Raw genomic sequence first — 16,128 nt, 5'->3', positions numbered from 1 at the left:
AATCTGTTTTACGCAAGGCAGATACCCATTGGCACCAAGAGAGTTAGCCCCACTTGTACATGGATGGGTGTTCCTTTAGCACACTTAGCATCCAGTGAGTTGGATGACATCATTAGCCCATAGGGTCAGTAGTACCTGGATGACTGGTTCCATTAGCACATGGTAGATAGTCCAGTCGGTGCCACATCAGCTAGCCCCACAGGTACAAAGACGGGAAGCTCCACCAAGACAGGTGGTCCCGTTGGCAAAATTTAACATACAGCTGCCTGAGGAAGGCAAAACTAAAACAGGTCTGAGTCTGTGTTGTGCCCACCCAAGGAAGTAAGAAAGGAAGTGAGGAATGAGGGGTGAGAAAGGAAGGAGCTAAGACTCTGACTCTCAGCATTGAGCTCTCAGGAAGCCCAAGTCCTACCTGGTGGTCTGAGCTGAGGGGGCACAAGTGAAAGTGAGTCTAGGGGGTGGTCCAAAAAAGGTGAGAGAATATGTAGAGCAGAATCAGGGTAGATGGGCAAAGAGACAGGGTTAGGAGCTGGGGTCCGCACCAACCACTTACTTGAAGGCCTTGTAAATGGGCCGAAACCAGCAGACGTAGGAGCAGGGTGTGAAGAGGATGAGCCAGAGAAAGGCCAGGCCAAAGTTGGTGGCTCCCCCGCCTCCGATCAGCCACGCGAGACAGCCCACCAGGTTCACGGCCAGCGTGACGCTGTTCACTGCAGACCCAGGAGCACACACACACACAGAGACAAACACCAGGCATGCACACAGACGTCCAGGCCCGTACAGAGATACATGAGCACCCGGACATGGACACACACACCCATAACTCAACAGACCCACAGTCAAACACATGGAAACAGCATATGCACAGAGAGGTAGATAACATGCAACCATGCATGAAAACCACATTTACAGAGATTCGCACCCACAACGCACATCAGTGAATACACACACAGAAACACGAGACACACATACGTACACATACAGAGGGAGTACAGATGGTAAGAAAGAAAGCTGGAAGCTCAGACCAATTTCATTCCCCTCCCCACACCCACTCCTAGAGATCTGAGAAATCTGGAGAACAGAGTCTCTAGAGCAGAAACCCAGAGCCTCAGCCCAACAAGCCCCAGTAAAGGGCCCCCAAAGCCTCCAGGCGGTAGAAATGCTCTTCTTGTAAGAATGTCCTCAGCTGCTGGCCCTCCCAGACTCCCAGCAATCACCAAGCCCAAGCACAGGAAACCCTTACATCTTCTCTTGCAAGGGGTCCAAAAAGTGGAAAGTAAAAGGCCTTGTGGAAACATCTCTTCCAGCCATTGTACCCTCTTTCCTGCTCTTAAAACAGGGCATGCAGCAGTGGCTGGGATCTCAGTTTCTATCTAATTCATTTCTTAGATAACTATCATGCCACTTCCTCCAAGAAGCCTTCCTTTACTACTCCAGCCTTATTCATGTCCCATCCCTCTGACCTCCTGCAGACCTGGGCTGCTCTCATGCATGGTTCCCCAATTACAAATCCCAGCCCATCGACCACACTAGAAGCTTTCCAAGAGCAGATCCAGGGTCCCTCTCCTCTATGCCCATACACTCTAGGTGAATTCAGCATCACAGGATCACTGAGTCACAACCAGCAGAAACCTCACATACGGGCTTCTGACCTCAGGGTGCTCCCTTCCTCAAACATTAGGTTGAGCCCCTTCAAGGCTCCACAAAGATCTGCTGAATAAACAAAGGCAGGTGGGCTGACTTGTGGCCTCAAACAGCCAGGCATCTGGTCTTGGTTTCTGAGTAGAAAGAACCCTTAAGTATCGCAAGGGTTATATACATTTCCTTGGGAGCATAGCATCTGGCTGGTACCTAGTGAGGACTTAGGAAGATATTTATAGCCCTTAAATCCAGCCCCTGGATAAGACCTTCTCAGGGGCAGAGTTCCCAGAGCTCAGGGTCAGGTGGGGTGCTCCCCAAGTCTGCCTTGACAATGCTGTCACCTGGGCAGGAACACCCATCTCAGGCCCTCCTAACACCCAGGAGGGTGCACTTCAGCTGCATTTCCTCCATCTCTGTATGTTGCCCCCTGCCAATTTCCCACAACTTTGGTGTTCTTACTGATTTTATTTGCTCTTTACATAGAACAGACATTAACTTGTTTTCATATTGGTTTATGGCTCTCTTCCCAGATCCCATCTCTCTCAGCTCCCTGGATCTAGCAGTGCCTCTGTTGTAATTATTCCACTCCCTCTTTGGAACAGACATCCATTAACTTGGCTACTCTCTCCCCAGCCATCAGCTTTTTTCTATTTCCACTTCTCTCTCTGTCCAACTTGGATTCCGTAATTTATTACACTTTTTCTAATTCCCTCCCCTGCCTTGTCTTCTCACCTCCTCACACTCACTCTTGATGAACACAACGCCCATCTGCATCTGAACTGAATGCTGCTAGAAAAGAAGCCTACAGAGAAGCCTGGTAGGACTATGAATTCACAGCCACCAACCCTACACGGACCCTGCGCATGGCCCAGAAATCTTGGGGGTCATGTGTCTTTGGATAATGTCCTTACCCTCTGTCCACAAATGTTCTCCTTCTAGTCCCACTTTCCTCAAAGCTCCCATCCTCACTTCTACATCACATTTGATGGAAAGAGGTAGAAGGCATCAGAGGCAACCTCCTCATTCTCTCCCCGCATCTACAGACCTACTCACATCTGCCCCTTCTCTTCCTTCTCTCGCGTTACATGGGAAGGGTTCCTTTTCTGCCCAAAGGCTAAGCCAGGACTTGAAACTGAGTCTGTCCGTCCCCACGCTCCTTCTATCACTCCATGAAGCACCTGCTGCAAAGACAGCATTCTTTACCAGCTTCCTGCCACAAGCAATCACTGCCCCAAGTCAGCAGCTAAGTGCAGGGTTGACTCAAGGCAACATCATACTGGACACACCCTGCTGTGGTCACACTGCAGGTCTAAGGTCCCTGAGACCAGTACCCAGCACAGGAAAACCAGCCTGTCCTACGTGTACATGCCTAAGAGGTACCTTTGCCCAGCCTGGGCACAGACAAGTACCATCCCCCTAACATAACATTTTCCCACCAACCTGCCACAGACCATCAACAACTGGCGCCTTTTAACTCTGGTCCTTGACGCTGCAGAACATCAGAACTCTAGATTCTTAGAGAAGTACAGACCCCATAACACAAAACTCCTTGGAACCATAGTGATCACTGAGCCAACACCCTCTTTCTATCAGGGAGGAATCTGTGGCTTAGGAAATAGGGCAACCAGCCCAGTTTGATCCCATATCTCCCAACTCCCAGTCAGTGCTCTTTTCTCGGAGCAGTTTTCCAAAGAAAGTGAGACAAATGTGGCTTTGAGACAAGGATTCCGTTCCGAATCCAGAATCCTGAGGTCCTGGCAGCCACCTGGGGGAGAACCACTCCAGGGGGAAGGGGAAGGGAGAGTAAAAATGAGAAATGCTGCTGCAGACAGAGCCCCTCACCCAGATGATCTGTGAATGGGAAGTGGAGAGAGAGAAGGGACGAGAGGCCTAGATGGGGGGCAGGGAGGGGGGAAACCAGGACCCAGATGGGGAGTCAGCCCATGAGCAGAACGTGCTGGGAGATGGCCCATGCAGATGCTGCAAGGGTGGACAGCCACGCTTGCAGGCACCCCACCCTGATGTCCAGCTTTCGCCAGCCCTCCTCCCTCCCTCCCCTCCCCCGTGGCCCACCCCCATCCTACAGCACTCACACATCCAGAGGTAGTAGAGGCGCTTGGTCATGCTGAGATGCTGGGGAGGAATGTCTGCCTCAAAGTCTTGGTAGAAACATGGCTTCAGGGGGATGAATTTGGGCAATGGTGGGAAGTTGTTCACTTTCTCTGTGGGTGAAGCATATCGCATAGCATCACGTTGGACATCCCCCACCCCGACGACCCAGTGTGATCACTCTCGCCCTGGTTTCAGCTGCCCCCAGCCCCTGTGGTCACAAGCAACTTTGCTATCGCTACATGGCCATCGCTGCTTCCTCAAGTCTGCTACAAGGGTCCCAAAATGACCAAAGGCCCTGAGGCAGTGGTGCTGGCTCTCAGAAGAGGAAGAGAAATGCAGTCCATCAGGAGCACAGCTCCCTCCATGGTGGGGGAGCTAGCTCCAGGCAGATGAAGCAGGATGGGTGAGCCTGGAGACAGGAGTGCCCGTGTCCACCCCAATATTCGCGTTCGGGGGCAAGTTACCAGCCCTCCCAGTCCCTCCATTTATCCAGTCAAGTGGGGCTTGAGCTAGATAGTCTCTAAAGGTCCCTCTGCCTCTGGCATTCTGTACTTGAGCCTTCAGAAACCAAACAACTCAGAAATAAGAAGGAAAGGGTCTCAGAGTATTAAAGAACAATAGTGATAGGGAACAGGGACTGAGCCACCCAAGCTGCTCATCACTCAGATGGTCAGCAGGACCAGGGCATTGGGGTGCTCAGTCTCTGGTAGCCAGGGTCAGAGATCTGACAGAGTGCTTGACAATGTTATGTTGAAGGTCTCAGATAGATAGCCCTTAGTGGGGGACCAGAAAAATCCTGGGAAGGGCTGAAAGGAGGACAGAAACAACTGGACCTCAAAATGTAAAAGGGATAAGGAGACTAGGAAGGGGCCACCCACCCTGTGCTCACCTGCATGTCCTATCAACATGACCCTGTCCTTACCTGCCATGATGGCACAGGTGGCACCAGCTGGCCCAGAGGCCTGCCCACGCCTCTTTGTCACGACCTGGAAGGAAAGAAAAAGCCAGAGAATGATGAGGATCAGGCCCGGCCCAACCCAGCCCCTCTCGGCCCCTGCAGGGTTGGCAGCTCCTTGGGGAGGAACCAGGCTCTGGCCCTCGCAGATGAGCCCGAAGGAGGCAGTTCCACACACTCAGCCACCATCCCTCCAGCCCTCCTGCCCTTTGCCTCAAGGCATAAAGTCTAACTTCAGAGAAGTGGATCTAAGGAACCTGGGAGGGGACCCCCATGAGGGAAAGGCAAGTGACAGAGAAGGCCTGAGGAGACTAGAGACCTCCAAAAGAAAAAATTGTATTCCTTAACCCCAAACATGGCAGACCTGGCATCAATCACAGGGGGACCTCCCTGCTCTCCTGCCTTTGCCTTCGGTCAGCAGCTCACTTGCTGGGGGTTTGTAACATGGCAGGCTCGGGTGAGACAGTACGATGCGGTTCCTGCCCTTGGCATGAAACAGTCAAGAATGCAGCACCTACTCTAAAAGGGACCAGGGCCACCATGAAAATATGCATGATATAGAGCAAGGTGATCCAACCCAGTGTGGGGAGTCAGGGAAATTCAGTGTAAGCAGTGAGCCTGGCCCCGGGTACAGTGGAAAGCAAACACAGACTCTGATGCAAGAAGAAGCCTCACACTTTTAAGGGAAAGAAAGCGATCTTGGCCAAAGTGAAGAGTACAAATGGGAAGCAGGAAGTGATTCTTGAGGCCCTTAGGAGGCAAGATTAAAGGGGCCCTGAGGGGGAGTTGAGGCGTGGGGGGAGTGAGACCATCAAGAAGACTTCCCACCAGCTTAAACCACTGAGTGCATGATGGTGGGGCTATTAACTGAGATCCCCATCATGGGCAGAAACCAAAAGAACAGGCACAGGATCCCAGGGAAGACAAGAAGCTGCTGCCTTACAGATATGCTGACTCCAGGGCTGCCTTGTAGGCACTGGGAATATTCAATATCAGAAAATGGTATATGACCATGCATCAAGTAATATAACACTTAAAAGTTGGGTAGAAAGTTCTATAAAGCTTAAAAATAGGCAAAACAAGGGGTGCCTGGGTAGCTCAGTTAGTTGAACATTGGACTCTTGATTTCAGTTCAGGTCATGATCTCATAGTTCATGGGATCAAGCCCCAGGTAGGGCTCTGTCCTGGCAATACAGAGCCTGTTGGGATTCTCTCTCCCCCTCTCTCTGCCCTCCCCGTGCTCTCATTCTCTTGCTCTCACACACTCTCTCTCCCTCTCAAAATAAATATATAAACTTAAAATATATATAAAGGTGAAATGAATCTATGGTATTAAAAGTCAAGAGACAGGAAAGCAAAAAAAGTAAAAGTTAAGATAGCGTTACCCTTGAGGGAGCAGGGAGCATAAGCTGAGGTATTGGTAATGGTCTGTTACTGGGTCTGGGAGCTGGTTACATAGTGTTGCCTTTGTGCAAATTCATCTAGCATGAGGTTACGGTTTGTGCACTTTCCTGTGTGTTAGGAAATTAAAAGTTTGCATAAAATTACAAAAAAAAAGAAAATCCCAGAGTTCCAAATTCCTCTGGATCCAACTAAAGATTTGGGTAGTTATAATCTTTTTTTTTTACTTTTTTTTTTAAATGTTTTTATTTATTACTTTTGAGAGACAGAGCATGAGCATGAGGAGGGGAGGGGCAGCGAGAGAGGGAGACACAGAATCCTAAGTAGGCTCCAGGCTCTGAGCTGTCAGCACAGAGCCCAAGGAGGGGCTCAAACCCACGAACCGCAAGATCATGACCTGAGCCGAAGTCAGACCCTTAACCAACTGTGCCACCTAGGCACCCCATGATTATTTTTTATTTTTTATTTTTTTAAGAGAGAGAGACACACACAGAGTGAAAGCAGGGTGGGGCAGAGAGAGAGGAAGACACAGAATCCAAAGCAGACTCCAGGCTCCAAGCTATCAGTACAGCCCAAAGCAGGGCACGAATTCAGGGAACTGTAAGTTCATGACCTAAGCCAACATCACATCAGAAGTTATACCAACTGAGCCACCCAGGCGCCCAGGACAATTACAATCTTTAATGGCCCCTTTGTGACATGAAATCAAATACAGATATAAAAACCCAACAACACCTACCATAAAAGGGAAAAAGACAGGCACAATAGAGCCCACATGAAATGATACCCTTATACAGCAGCGTTCATTGTAACACTGTTAACACCAAATAGATTGGAAACATCTACACATCAATAGGGGACTGATTAAATAAATGGTACAAGTCATATGGACTTCTGCAGTGTTTTTAAATCCCTTGCAGCTATTTTTTTTTTTAATGTTTGTTTATTTTTGAGAGAGAGGGCCAGCAGGGGAAGGGCAGAGAGGGAGAGAATTTGAAGCGGGCTCTGTACTGACTTTAGAGAGCCCGATGTAGGGCTCAAACTCATGAATTATGAGATCATGACTTAAGCTGAAGTCAGATGCTCAACAGACTGAGCCACCCAGGCGACCCTGTCTGCAACTATTTTTTTTTTTAAACTACTAATGTATTTTTTACATTAGTAAAGATGTCTGGGGGGGGTCTGGGTGGCTCAGTCAGTTAAGCATCCAACTTTTGATCTCAACTCAGGTCTTGATGTGAGTTTAAGCTCTGCATTGGGCTCCATGCCTACTTTTAAAAAAATACAGGGGGCACCTGGGTGGCTCAGTCGGTTAAGCCTCCGACTTCGGCTCAGGTCAGATCTCACGTTTGTGGGTTCGAGCCCCGAGTCAGGCTCTGTGCTGACAGCTAGCTCAGAGCCTGGAGCCTGCTTCCGGTTCTGTGTCTCCTTCTCTCTCTGACCCTCCTCCCCTCATGCTCTGTCTCTCTCTGTATCAAAAATAAATAAAACATTAAAAAAAATTTTTTTTTAAATACAGAAAGATCTTCACAATTACTATTCATTGGAAAAATGACATACATAAAAACAGTCTAGACAATAGACAACAAAAGATATAGACATAGTCAAAGCAATATTCTGTCCTTCATAGTAAAAAAAAAAAAAGAGGGGAGAAAAAAATAATTTTTTTTTCCTTTTGACCCAAGAATCCTACTTCTGGTTATTTACCCACAAATAAGAAACAATAAATACATGTGTCATTCAATGACACTTGTTTTGCAATAGCAAAATGTTGGAAGTAAGCTAAATGCAACTATTTGGATAAACTACGGTGTATCATTCAATGGAGTACTACATAGATGTAAAAGAGAATGAAGATGATATCTATTAATTGCTATGGAATGAGTTCCAGAATATACTGATAAATGAAAACAGCAAGCTACAAACAAATATAAATATTATGCTATCTTTTATGTAAAAAGGGGAGGAAGGGGGAAAGAACATACATACAAATTTGCTTATTTTTGCAAAAGAAGCACAGGAAAAGCAAACTAGACACTAAAAAAATGGTCACCTATATGAGAGAAGAGCTAGGATGAGTAGTGAGACTCCCCGGGTAAAGATTTGCACATACTTTCATACATATAGTATCTTACATATTCAAAAACTTAGACCAAAAAGAAAAGCAACCCTAAAATTGAGATAAAATCAAATTAAGATAACTGTATGGGAAGTTGATAACATAACCACATAGAAAAAGAATTGGCCAAGTAACTTGATCAGAGCACTCTGTGTTCTCTTAAAAGGATACATCTCAAGGACAAAAATAACTGGAAAAAACATCCTGAAATATAAGCAGCTTTACTGTTACTATTGGTATAGTGTAGTGATGCCAAAACTTTGTCATGTGTACCTTAGGAGAGGAAATATGATGTACGGGTTGACGTCATTGGAACCTGGGTTCTCACTGTTAAGAGTTTGAAGAGAGAATATGCAATGTGGGAAAGTAAGAGCCCAGGGGAAAAAAGTTTTTTATACGTGTTTCAGTATTATAACATCTTAGTATTATTATGAAAATAGGTTTTTTTAAGTTTATTTATTTTAACGAGAGAGGGTGCACAAGTCCAAACAGGGGAGGGGCAGAGAGAGAGAGAATCCCAAAACAGGCTCTGAACTGTCAGGCTCGAACTCACAAACTATGAGATCATGATCTGAGCTGAAATCAAGAGTTGGACACTGGGGCGCCTGGGTGGCTCAGTCGGTTAAGCAGCTGACCTTGGCTCAGGTCATGGTCTCGCAGTTCGTGAGTTCGGGCCCCGCATCAGGCTCTGTGCTGACAGCTCGGAGCCTGGAGCTGCTTCAGATTCTGTGTCTCCCTCTCTCTCTGCCCCTCCCCTGCTCACTCGCTCGCTCGCTCGCTCGCTCTCTCGCTCTCTCTCTCTCAAAAATAAACATTAAAGAAATAAAAATTAAAAAAAAAAAAGAGTTGGACACTTACCCCACTGAGCCACCCAGGCTCAGGACATCATTCTGAATTAAAAATCACGTAAATATATTATCTGTTCACATATGTAAATGAAAGGAAAAAAAAGGCAGAAGAGGATGAGCTGACATCGCAAAGGGGCAGCCACCGAGGCAGGAGGAAAAGCAGGAGAAGCATGGAGCCTCCAAACCCAGGAGAAGACAGTGGACAAATATGACAGACGGGTCTGGCATGAAAAGGGCTGAACACTGAGGTGTGATTAACATTCAATAACATCAAGTCATCTGTGACCCTGGCAAGAATTGTTTTGATGGCCATGGAGGTGTGGAGGTGGGCAGTAGAAGCCAAATTAGAGCTAGTTGAACAGGCCAGCAGACAGTAGGCACAAACAGCTCTTTAAAGAAGCCTGCTCAGGAAGAGAATAGAGACATGTGAGATAGGGACAGGTAAGAGACAGGGTCCAGGGAGGTCTGCAGCTGATGATTGTCTCAGGAAATAAGTTAGGGATGTGAAAGATCCAGGGACAGGTTGCAATTACAACAGACACAAAGGTTACCCAACAAAGTAAGCCCCTAACAAGGGGAGAAGCATGGGGTCAAGGAGATGGGACAAGCCTCAATACTAACAGATGGGAAAGAGAATATGATGCAAGCAGATACAGGTTTGGGAACACAGAGGAGTACCTCCCTGATCTGTCCTGGAGGAGGCACAGAGGGCTTCACAGAAGAAGCAATATCAGAGCTGAATCCTGAAGGATGACTAGGAGTCATCCAGGAAAAGACAGGAAAGCAGGTGCGAAGGTCAGGAGAGCAATATCACGCATATTCAAGGGATTGAAAGGGTAGAGTAAGGATGAAACTCAAGGTGAAAGGAGGAAAGAAAGGCAAAAACAGTATTGAAAGGTAGGAAGGGCGAGGTCATCTGGCCTTGAAGGCCACAGGCAGAATTTGGGCTTTAACCTCGAGTCTTGCAAGCCACTGAAATATTATATTCCTTTTCTTCTTTTAAAAAACATAGCTTTGGGACACCTCAGTGGTTCAGTCAGTTAAGTGTCCAACTTCAGCTCTGGTCATGATCTCACAGTTCACGAGTTGGAGTCCCACATTGGGGGCTCTCAGCACAAAGTCCACTTCAGATCCTCTGTCCCCCTCTCCCTGCCCTCCCCTACTCATGTTCTATCTCTCTCTCCCTCTCTCTCAAAAATAAATAAATAGGGGCTCCTGGGTAGCTCAGTCAGTTGAGTGTCTGACTTTGGCTCAGGTCACAGTTTCATGGCTCATGAGTTCGAGCCCCACTTTGGGTGAGCTCAAGCCCCACTTCAGGCTCTGCGCAGACAGTGCAGAACCTGCATGGGATTCTCTCTCTCTTTCCCTCTCTCTCTGCCCCTCGCTCACTGGAGCTATTTCTCTCTCAAAAATAAATTAACTTAAAAATATATTTTAAAAAATATATATGGGGCGCCTGGGTGGCTCAGTCAGTTGAGCGTCCGGCTTTGGCTCAGGTCATGATCTCACAGTTTGTAAGTTTGAGCCCCGCATCAGGCTTTGTGCTGACAGCTAGCTCAGAGCCTGGAGCCTGCTTCAGATTCTGTGTCTCCTTCTCTCTCTGACCCTCCCCTCTTCGCGCTGTCTCTTTCTGTCTCTCAAAAATAAATTAAAAAAAATTAAAAAATACATATATAGCCTCATTGGGCCACTGGCTGGCTAAGTCACTACAGCATGTAACTCCTAATCTCAGGATTGTGAGTTCAAGCCACACATTGGGCATAAAATGCACTTAAAAAAAGGAAGAAAGAGAAAAAAAGGAGGGGGGCAGCTGGCTGGCTCAGTCAGCTGAGCCTGGAACTCTTGATCTCAGGGGTGTAAGTTCCAGCACCCATGTTGGACACAGTGATTACTTAAAAACAAAACTTAGTGTCAGAGAACTGGGGGGGGGGGGGGGGGAGAGAGAGAAAGCCTCATTGTTAATTAAGTGTAATTTAAATAAGAACTAAAAAGGGGCACCTGGGTGGCTCAGTTGGTTAAGCATCCAACTTTAGCTCAGGTCATGATCTCATGATTCGTGGGTTCGAGCCCCGCGTCAGGCTCTGTGCTGACAGCTAGCTCAGAGCCTGGAGTCTGTCTTCAGATTCTGTGTCTCCCTCTCTGACCCTTCCTGCTCATACTGTCTCTCTCTTTCTCTCAAAAATAAATTTAAAAATTTAAAAAGAAAGAAAATGTTGCTTTTTAGCTATGTATAAAAATATTTGCAAGCTATAAAAAAACAAAGTGCACAGGGCTCTGCGGTAGCTTAATCAGTTGAGTGTCCGACTCTTGATTCTGGCCCAGGTCACGATGCCAGAGTTGTGGGATCAAGCCCCACGCTGGGCTCCACCTTCTCAGAGGCCACACCTTGAATAGTTTGACCTTTAGGGTTTTGTTTTTCTAATGTACGTATTAGCATACATGACCAAAACAAGATCATTTTATACATGCTGTTTTATAACCTGGTTTTTTCCACTCAACAATATCTCTTGAAAATGTTTCATGTCAATGAATACAGGTTATCACAATATTTTTTAATGACTAATCAACTAGGTTGACACTATCATGATCATGAAGCAGTCAAGTGTGATACGGGCTCATTTTGGAGGCCACAGTTTCAGGAAGTGGTGGGGTAGAGGCCAGCTGCCAAGAAATGATAACAGGAGGGTGAGGAAGAAGGAACAAGTCTAGCAGACTAGTTTTTCAAAAATTTTGGCTGCAATTTTAAATACACACACACACACACACACACACACACACACACACACAGAAAATCAGTGACAACACTGAAACACCATATACCAAAGAATGAATAGCAGTAGTGAATTATAAGTTATTGGTTTTCTTTTTTTTATCTTTATTTTCTAAAATTTCTACAATGGTCTCATATCACTTTTGTGGAGGACAAAGCAACAGGTTTAAAGCAGCAGCAGTTGGAGGAGGACATAGGGTTAGAAAGGTTTAAGCCAGACAGAATACTTGAGCATATATACTTAAAAGCAGGAGGAAGGCAGTATGGAAAACAGTGGAGAGGCTGAAGATACACGAGAAGGGAAAGCAGCTGATGGACCCTGGGACCTCAGAAGACAGAAAGGGCCGCATCCATACCCCAGAGCAGGAGCATTAGACTAGGAACCCTCCTTCCACTGGGATTTGAGAAATCCAGTTCAAGAAATGGGGAAACATGGGTGCAGTTTCACCTCCCACAAACCTACCCAACCACCCTCTCTGTGAGTAAAGGGCTTTAGGAGAGTAGTCCAGTTTGGAAAACTCCTCCAATGAAATAGAATGGGGAGCTGATGGGAAGAGGGGAAGGGTTTCTACAAGTGACGGAGGGGCAGCTGAGGCTGTAGACCACGCTCTGAAGTAGAACCAGACTGCCATGGTATGTGATAGCCCCCAGAAACTTTCACATTCTGAGTGCAGAATCCAGATTTGAGGGGTCTGCTGCTAGAGAGGGGCATACAAAGTTGTATGGCTGTTGAGAGCACAGGCTGGTGGGCCATGGGATCTGGGAAGGACGTGGAAGGTGTGAGACAGAGAAAATGGAGATGTCAGAAAACTAGAGGTCTCCTTGAGGTCACAAAGCAGATAAAATAGAAGTTGGACTGTGCTTCAAGGAGACTAAAGCTTAAGATTTCAAAGGTAGCCACAGGCCAATGATGACCAGACTCAAATGTGGCTGGTAGAAAGGGTGGTAGAAGGAGGCAATGGAGTGAATCACTATGGTCCAGCACTGAAGTCCTCCATGAAAACAAGGAAGGGAGGTGTGTGGGCGTGGGGGGCAGGTAATAACTTAGACTGTGTGAGACTCAGAGCAGGAGACTCTAACTGCTCCAGCCTGACTCCCATCCTGCTCCCAGGCTCCCAAAGGTGTGCCCATGGTTACAGAGAAGTCGGTATAGCAGACTATGGATGACTCAGTGCAGAAGCCAGAGGACAGAACAAGGCTGCTTCCTTTGTTAGTCCAGAGAATTTAGGCTTGGGAAGGCTGTAGACGGTTAGGGGCACAGCAATGGAGGGCTCTAAGCTACTCTGCCCTTATTTCAGGGCTAGCATCTGTGTGTGTGTGTGTGTGTGTGTGTGAGAGAGAGAGAGAGAGAGAGAGAGAGAGAAAGAGAGAGAGAGAGAAAGCCTGCCATCACTGGCCTCTGCAAACCAATATTCTTAGACTGGGAGAAGGAACAATTTGCTCTTCATCTGAGGCTTTCATAATATTGGGTAGAGAGCTAGAATGGGGCTACATAGTCCCTAAAGATGTAGGTCTAAGGAAACCCCTCCTTAGCTATTAATAAGATTGCAAACACTACCTGAATTTTGTTCCAAAGAACCCAGACTGGCATTTATTCCCTTTCTTACTATGAGGCTGGGGGGACAGAAGACCTTAAAGTACAGAGAGTGAGGTCCATGGCAAAAAGAAGGGAGTCAAACCTGGCCTCATATCAGGCTAGAGATCTGGGGCTAGTTCCAGGGCTTCCTGCTTACCAGCCTTCCCTCCTCTCTAGTATAAGCCTCTCATCCTTGGCTTGGTAATGGTCATTTTCTTCCCACCTGTCCAGAGCCTATCTGCTAAGATGGAAGTTCCCTCCTCTTGCTCTACCTCTGGTCCCCTTAGCCCACCCTGAGCCCCACATCCCCAGCCCTGAAGTCCCAGAACTATGAATCATCCTCAGAAAACAGCACTTCCCTTGCTTTGCTATCACTGTCTTGTGATTACTCTTAAGTGCCCGTGCTGATCGCAAGCTTGGCATTCAAGGCCTTGTGTCAATCAGCTATAAACTACCCAAACCACCACCTTTGCCTCTCCACCACAGGCTGACCTGCCTCCCATACAACCCAGTTTCATGCAGAAGATCATGTCCAGCCACCTCCTCCATCTCCAGTGCCCCTAAACCCTGTCAATTCCTCTAAGTCCTATTTTTTTCCACATCCCACATCTTCTGGGAAGACTTTCCAGAAATCCCTGCTGCACATCCCACTGCTTAAATTCTGAACCAGTTATTGGGCAGCAAGTGCTCACTCACTCTCATCCCATCCTTCCTCACTCCCTCATGGATGGGTCTTCCAGGAGAGATGTGGCATAGGGCAGGGCACAAGCCACAGTCAATCCCTGTTCTTGCTTAAGACTTGAAAACCCTCCCAAGGGGTGAGAGTAGAGCACCTGCTAGGCCCACAACCTCTGTCAACCCTGCTCTACCACACTTCCTCCGGAAACTTTCAGAGATTCCAGGCAGTCAGCAGGGAACAAAGTGCAGCCAGTAGAGGAAATGCTGGGGGGGGGGGGGGGGGGGGGGGGGGGGGGGGGGGGGGGGGGGGGGGGGGGGAGAGCGGAGGGAGCAGCTGGAAGGAGCAGAGGGAGGGGGCAGGAAAGGAAAAAGAAAAACTGAGAGGGACACTGTAAACTAGAACAAGCCGGTTCCTCAAGGGAGTACAGTACTTAGTCCTATTACTTCTTCCCCAGAGAAAGGTGCTGGCAAAGAGCTGCCCAAGAGGGGGATTGACTTGTTCAGAGGTAGCCAGACAGCCAGGAAAAAAGTTAAAGAAACAGCTGCAGAGCCCAAAGGCCTCTATCCAGAGCCCTCCTTTCAGGACCCCCATTAATTCTCCACAGGGTTGGCTACACCTAAAACTCTTTCTGTGACCCGTTCACCAGAGACACCCTCTCTCAGCTCTAGGGACTTGGCCTTCAGGCTCACGCCCAAGTCAAATTTAAACTAACAAGATTTATATAGCTCCAAACAAAATCCATCAGTCATGTTCCTACCAGAACCGCCTCTCTCTTTAGAGCCCTGCCTCTATGCAGGTAGAACAGGTAGGGCACAAGCTGCAAAATTTTCCAAACTTCCGCCACCCCATGGGCACAGTCACATGGCTGGAGTCACGGGGCGGGGGGGGGGGGGGCGCTCCCCAACAGCTGTGCTTAATTCCCACCTCAGCCCATACCACTCCCAGGGAATGCCCTCTCTTGACTCTCCCCCACCCAAATCTTCTCTCCCCGAGGAGGTCTATTCACTGGCTCTTGCCTCCCTTTCTCCTTCTGTCCGTGGGAGAGCCGGCCAGGCCCCAGCTGATTTCCCCATCCCGAGGCTGGGGCATTACTGGTTTGAACCGCCAGAGATTGTGATGGATTCTCAGTAGAAGTCTCGACGCGGTTTTCCCAACCCCCCAAAGCAGGATCTCTCTGAGGTGGGGGCCGGAATGGGTTCCCAAACACCTCACCCCCAGCCTCCTAGTCAACTCCTGGCAATATTGGAATGAGCTACATCCAGCGCCCCCAACACCCTACCCCAAAATCCTGGTGGAGCCCAGGCTCAACCAAGCCAGTGCACCCATCCCCCACAACCTTTAGGCGGTTCAGATGCGTCGACTAAAGGTCGGCAAAACCAGGGAGGGGACAGACGACACAGCCTGGGTCCACCTGCAGGCACCTCTTGCGAGAAAGGACCCAAAACAGGCCACTGTCACCCCATCTCCAGTCGCCCCCATCCTCGGCTATGTACGCCATCCCCCCCGCCCAAACCCAGGAGGAAGAAGCCGGTTTCCAGGGAACACCAGGTGGGGCTGGGGGGGAAGGAGGGCTCAAGGCCCAGGCCCCAGAATCCAGGGGTCTGACGTCACCCAAGACCCGGGTTCCCTCTGCGGGAGCCAGGAATGGGGATGGTGGGCTTAGAGGGATCTGGAGACACTGGGCGCTCTTCTCCCGCCCCAAAAAGGGAAGGTCACCTCGACTCCCCATCTCTCCAGCAACTCGGCCGGCCCCTGCATGCAAAGGTGAAGCATGGGGGAATACAAAGCTGGACAGTGGGTGACCGTATCTCGCCCTGCGTCCAGCTTCCCTGGAAATCCCTTTCCCGGCCTTCAGGCCCAGGACTCACCGGCCGCTGCCGTTCGGGTGCCGAAAGGCCGTCGCCCTGCGCTGAGCTGCGCTTCACCCTGCGATGCGGCGCGGAGCCTGCCGCTAGCAGCTCCGGGGCTGGGGGCGGGGAGCGCGCGCGCGCGCGGCTCCCGCCGGCTCCTCACGCGCCCGCGCCACC

General features: G+C 48.7%; 1 protein-coding gene across 2 annotated transcripts in view; it reads right to left on the bottom strand.

Moving 5' to 3' along the window:
• Positions 1-16,100, bottom strand: part of SCAMP5 (secretory carrier membrane protein 5) — a 143,156-nt gene extending 127,056 nt beyond the window's left edge. Inside the window, exons 1-4 of one of the 2 annotated variants that reach the window (XM_029952909.1) lie at positions 15,970-16,100; positions 4,676-4,739; positions 3,735-3,863; positions 554-710 (exon numbers count right to left, since the gene is read on the bottom strand). In XM_029952909.1, coding sequence (XP_029808769.1) covers positions 554-710; positions 3,735-3,863; positions 4,676-4,682 — 293 coding nt within the window. In that variant the 5' untranslated portion in view covers positions 4,683-4,739; positions 15,970-16,100. The remainder of the gene's footprint in view (positions 1-553; positions 711-3,734; positions 3,864-4,675; positions 4,740-15,969) is intronic. The other variant, XM_029952908.1, reaches the window with a different exon arrangement.
• Positions 16,101-16,128: the final 28 nt, after the last annotated feature.

This window comes from Suricata suricatta, chromosome 9, assembly GCF_006229205.1.
Source record: "Suricata suricatta isolate VVHF042 chromosome 9, meerkat_22Aug2017_6uvM2_HiC, whole genome shotgun sequence".
NCBI classification, from domain to species: Eukaryota; Metazoa; Chordata; class Mammalia; order Carnivora; family Herpestidae; genus Suricata; species Suricata suricatta.
Note: the sequence above shows the minus strand (reverse complement) of the source record. Positions and strands in the feature narration are given on the sequence as shown.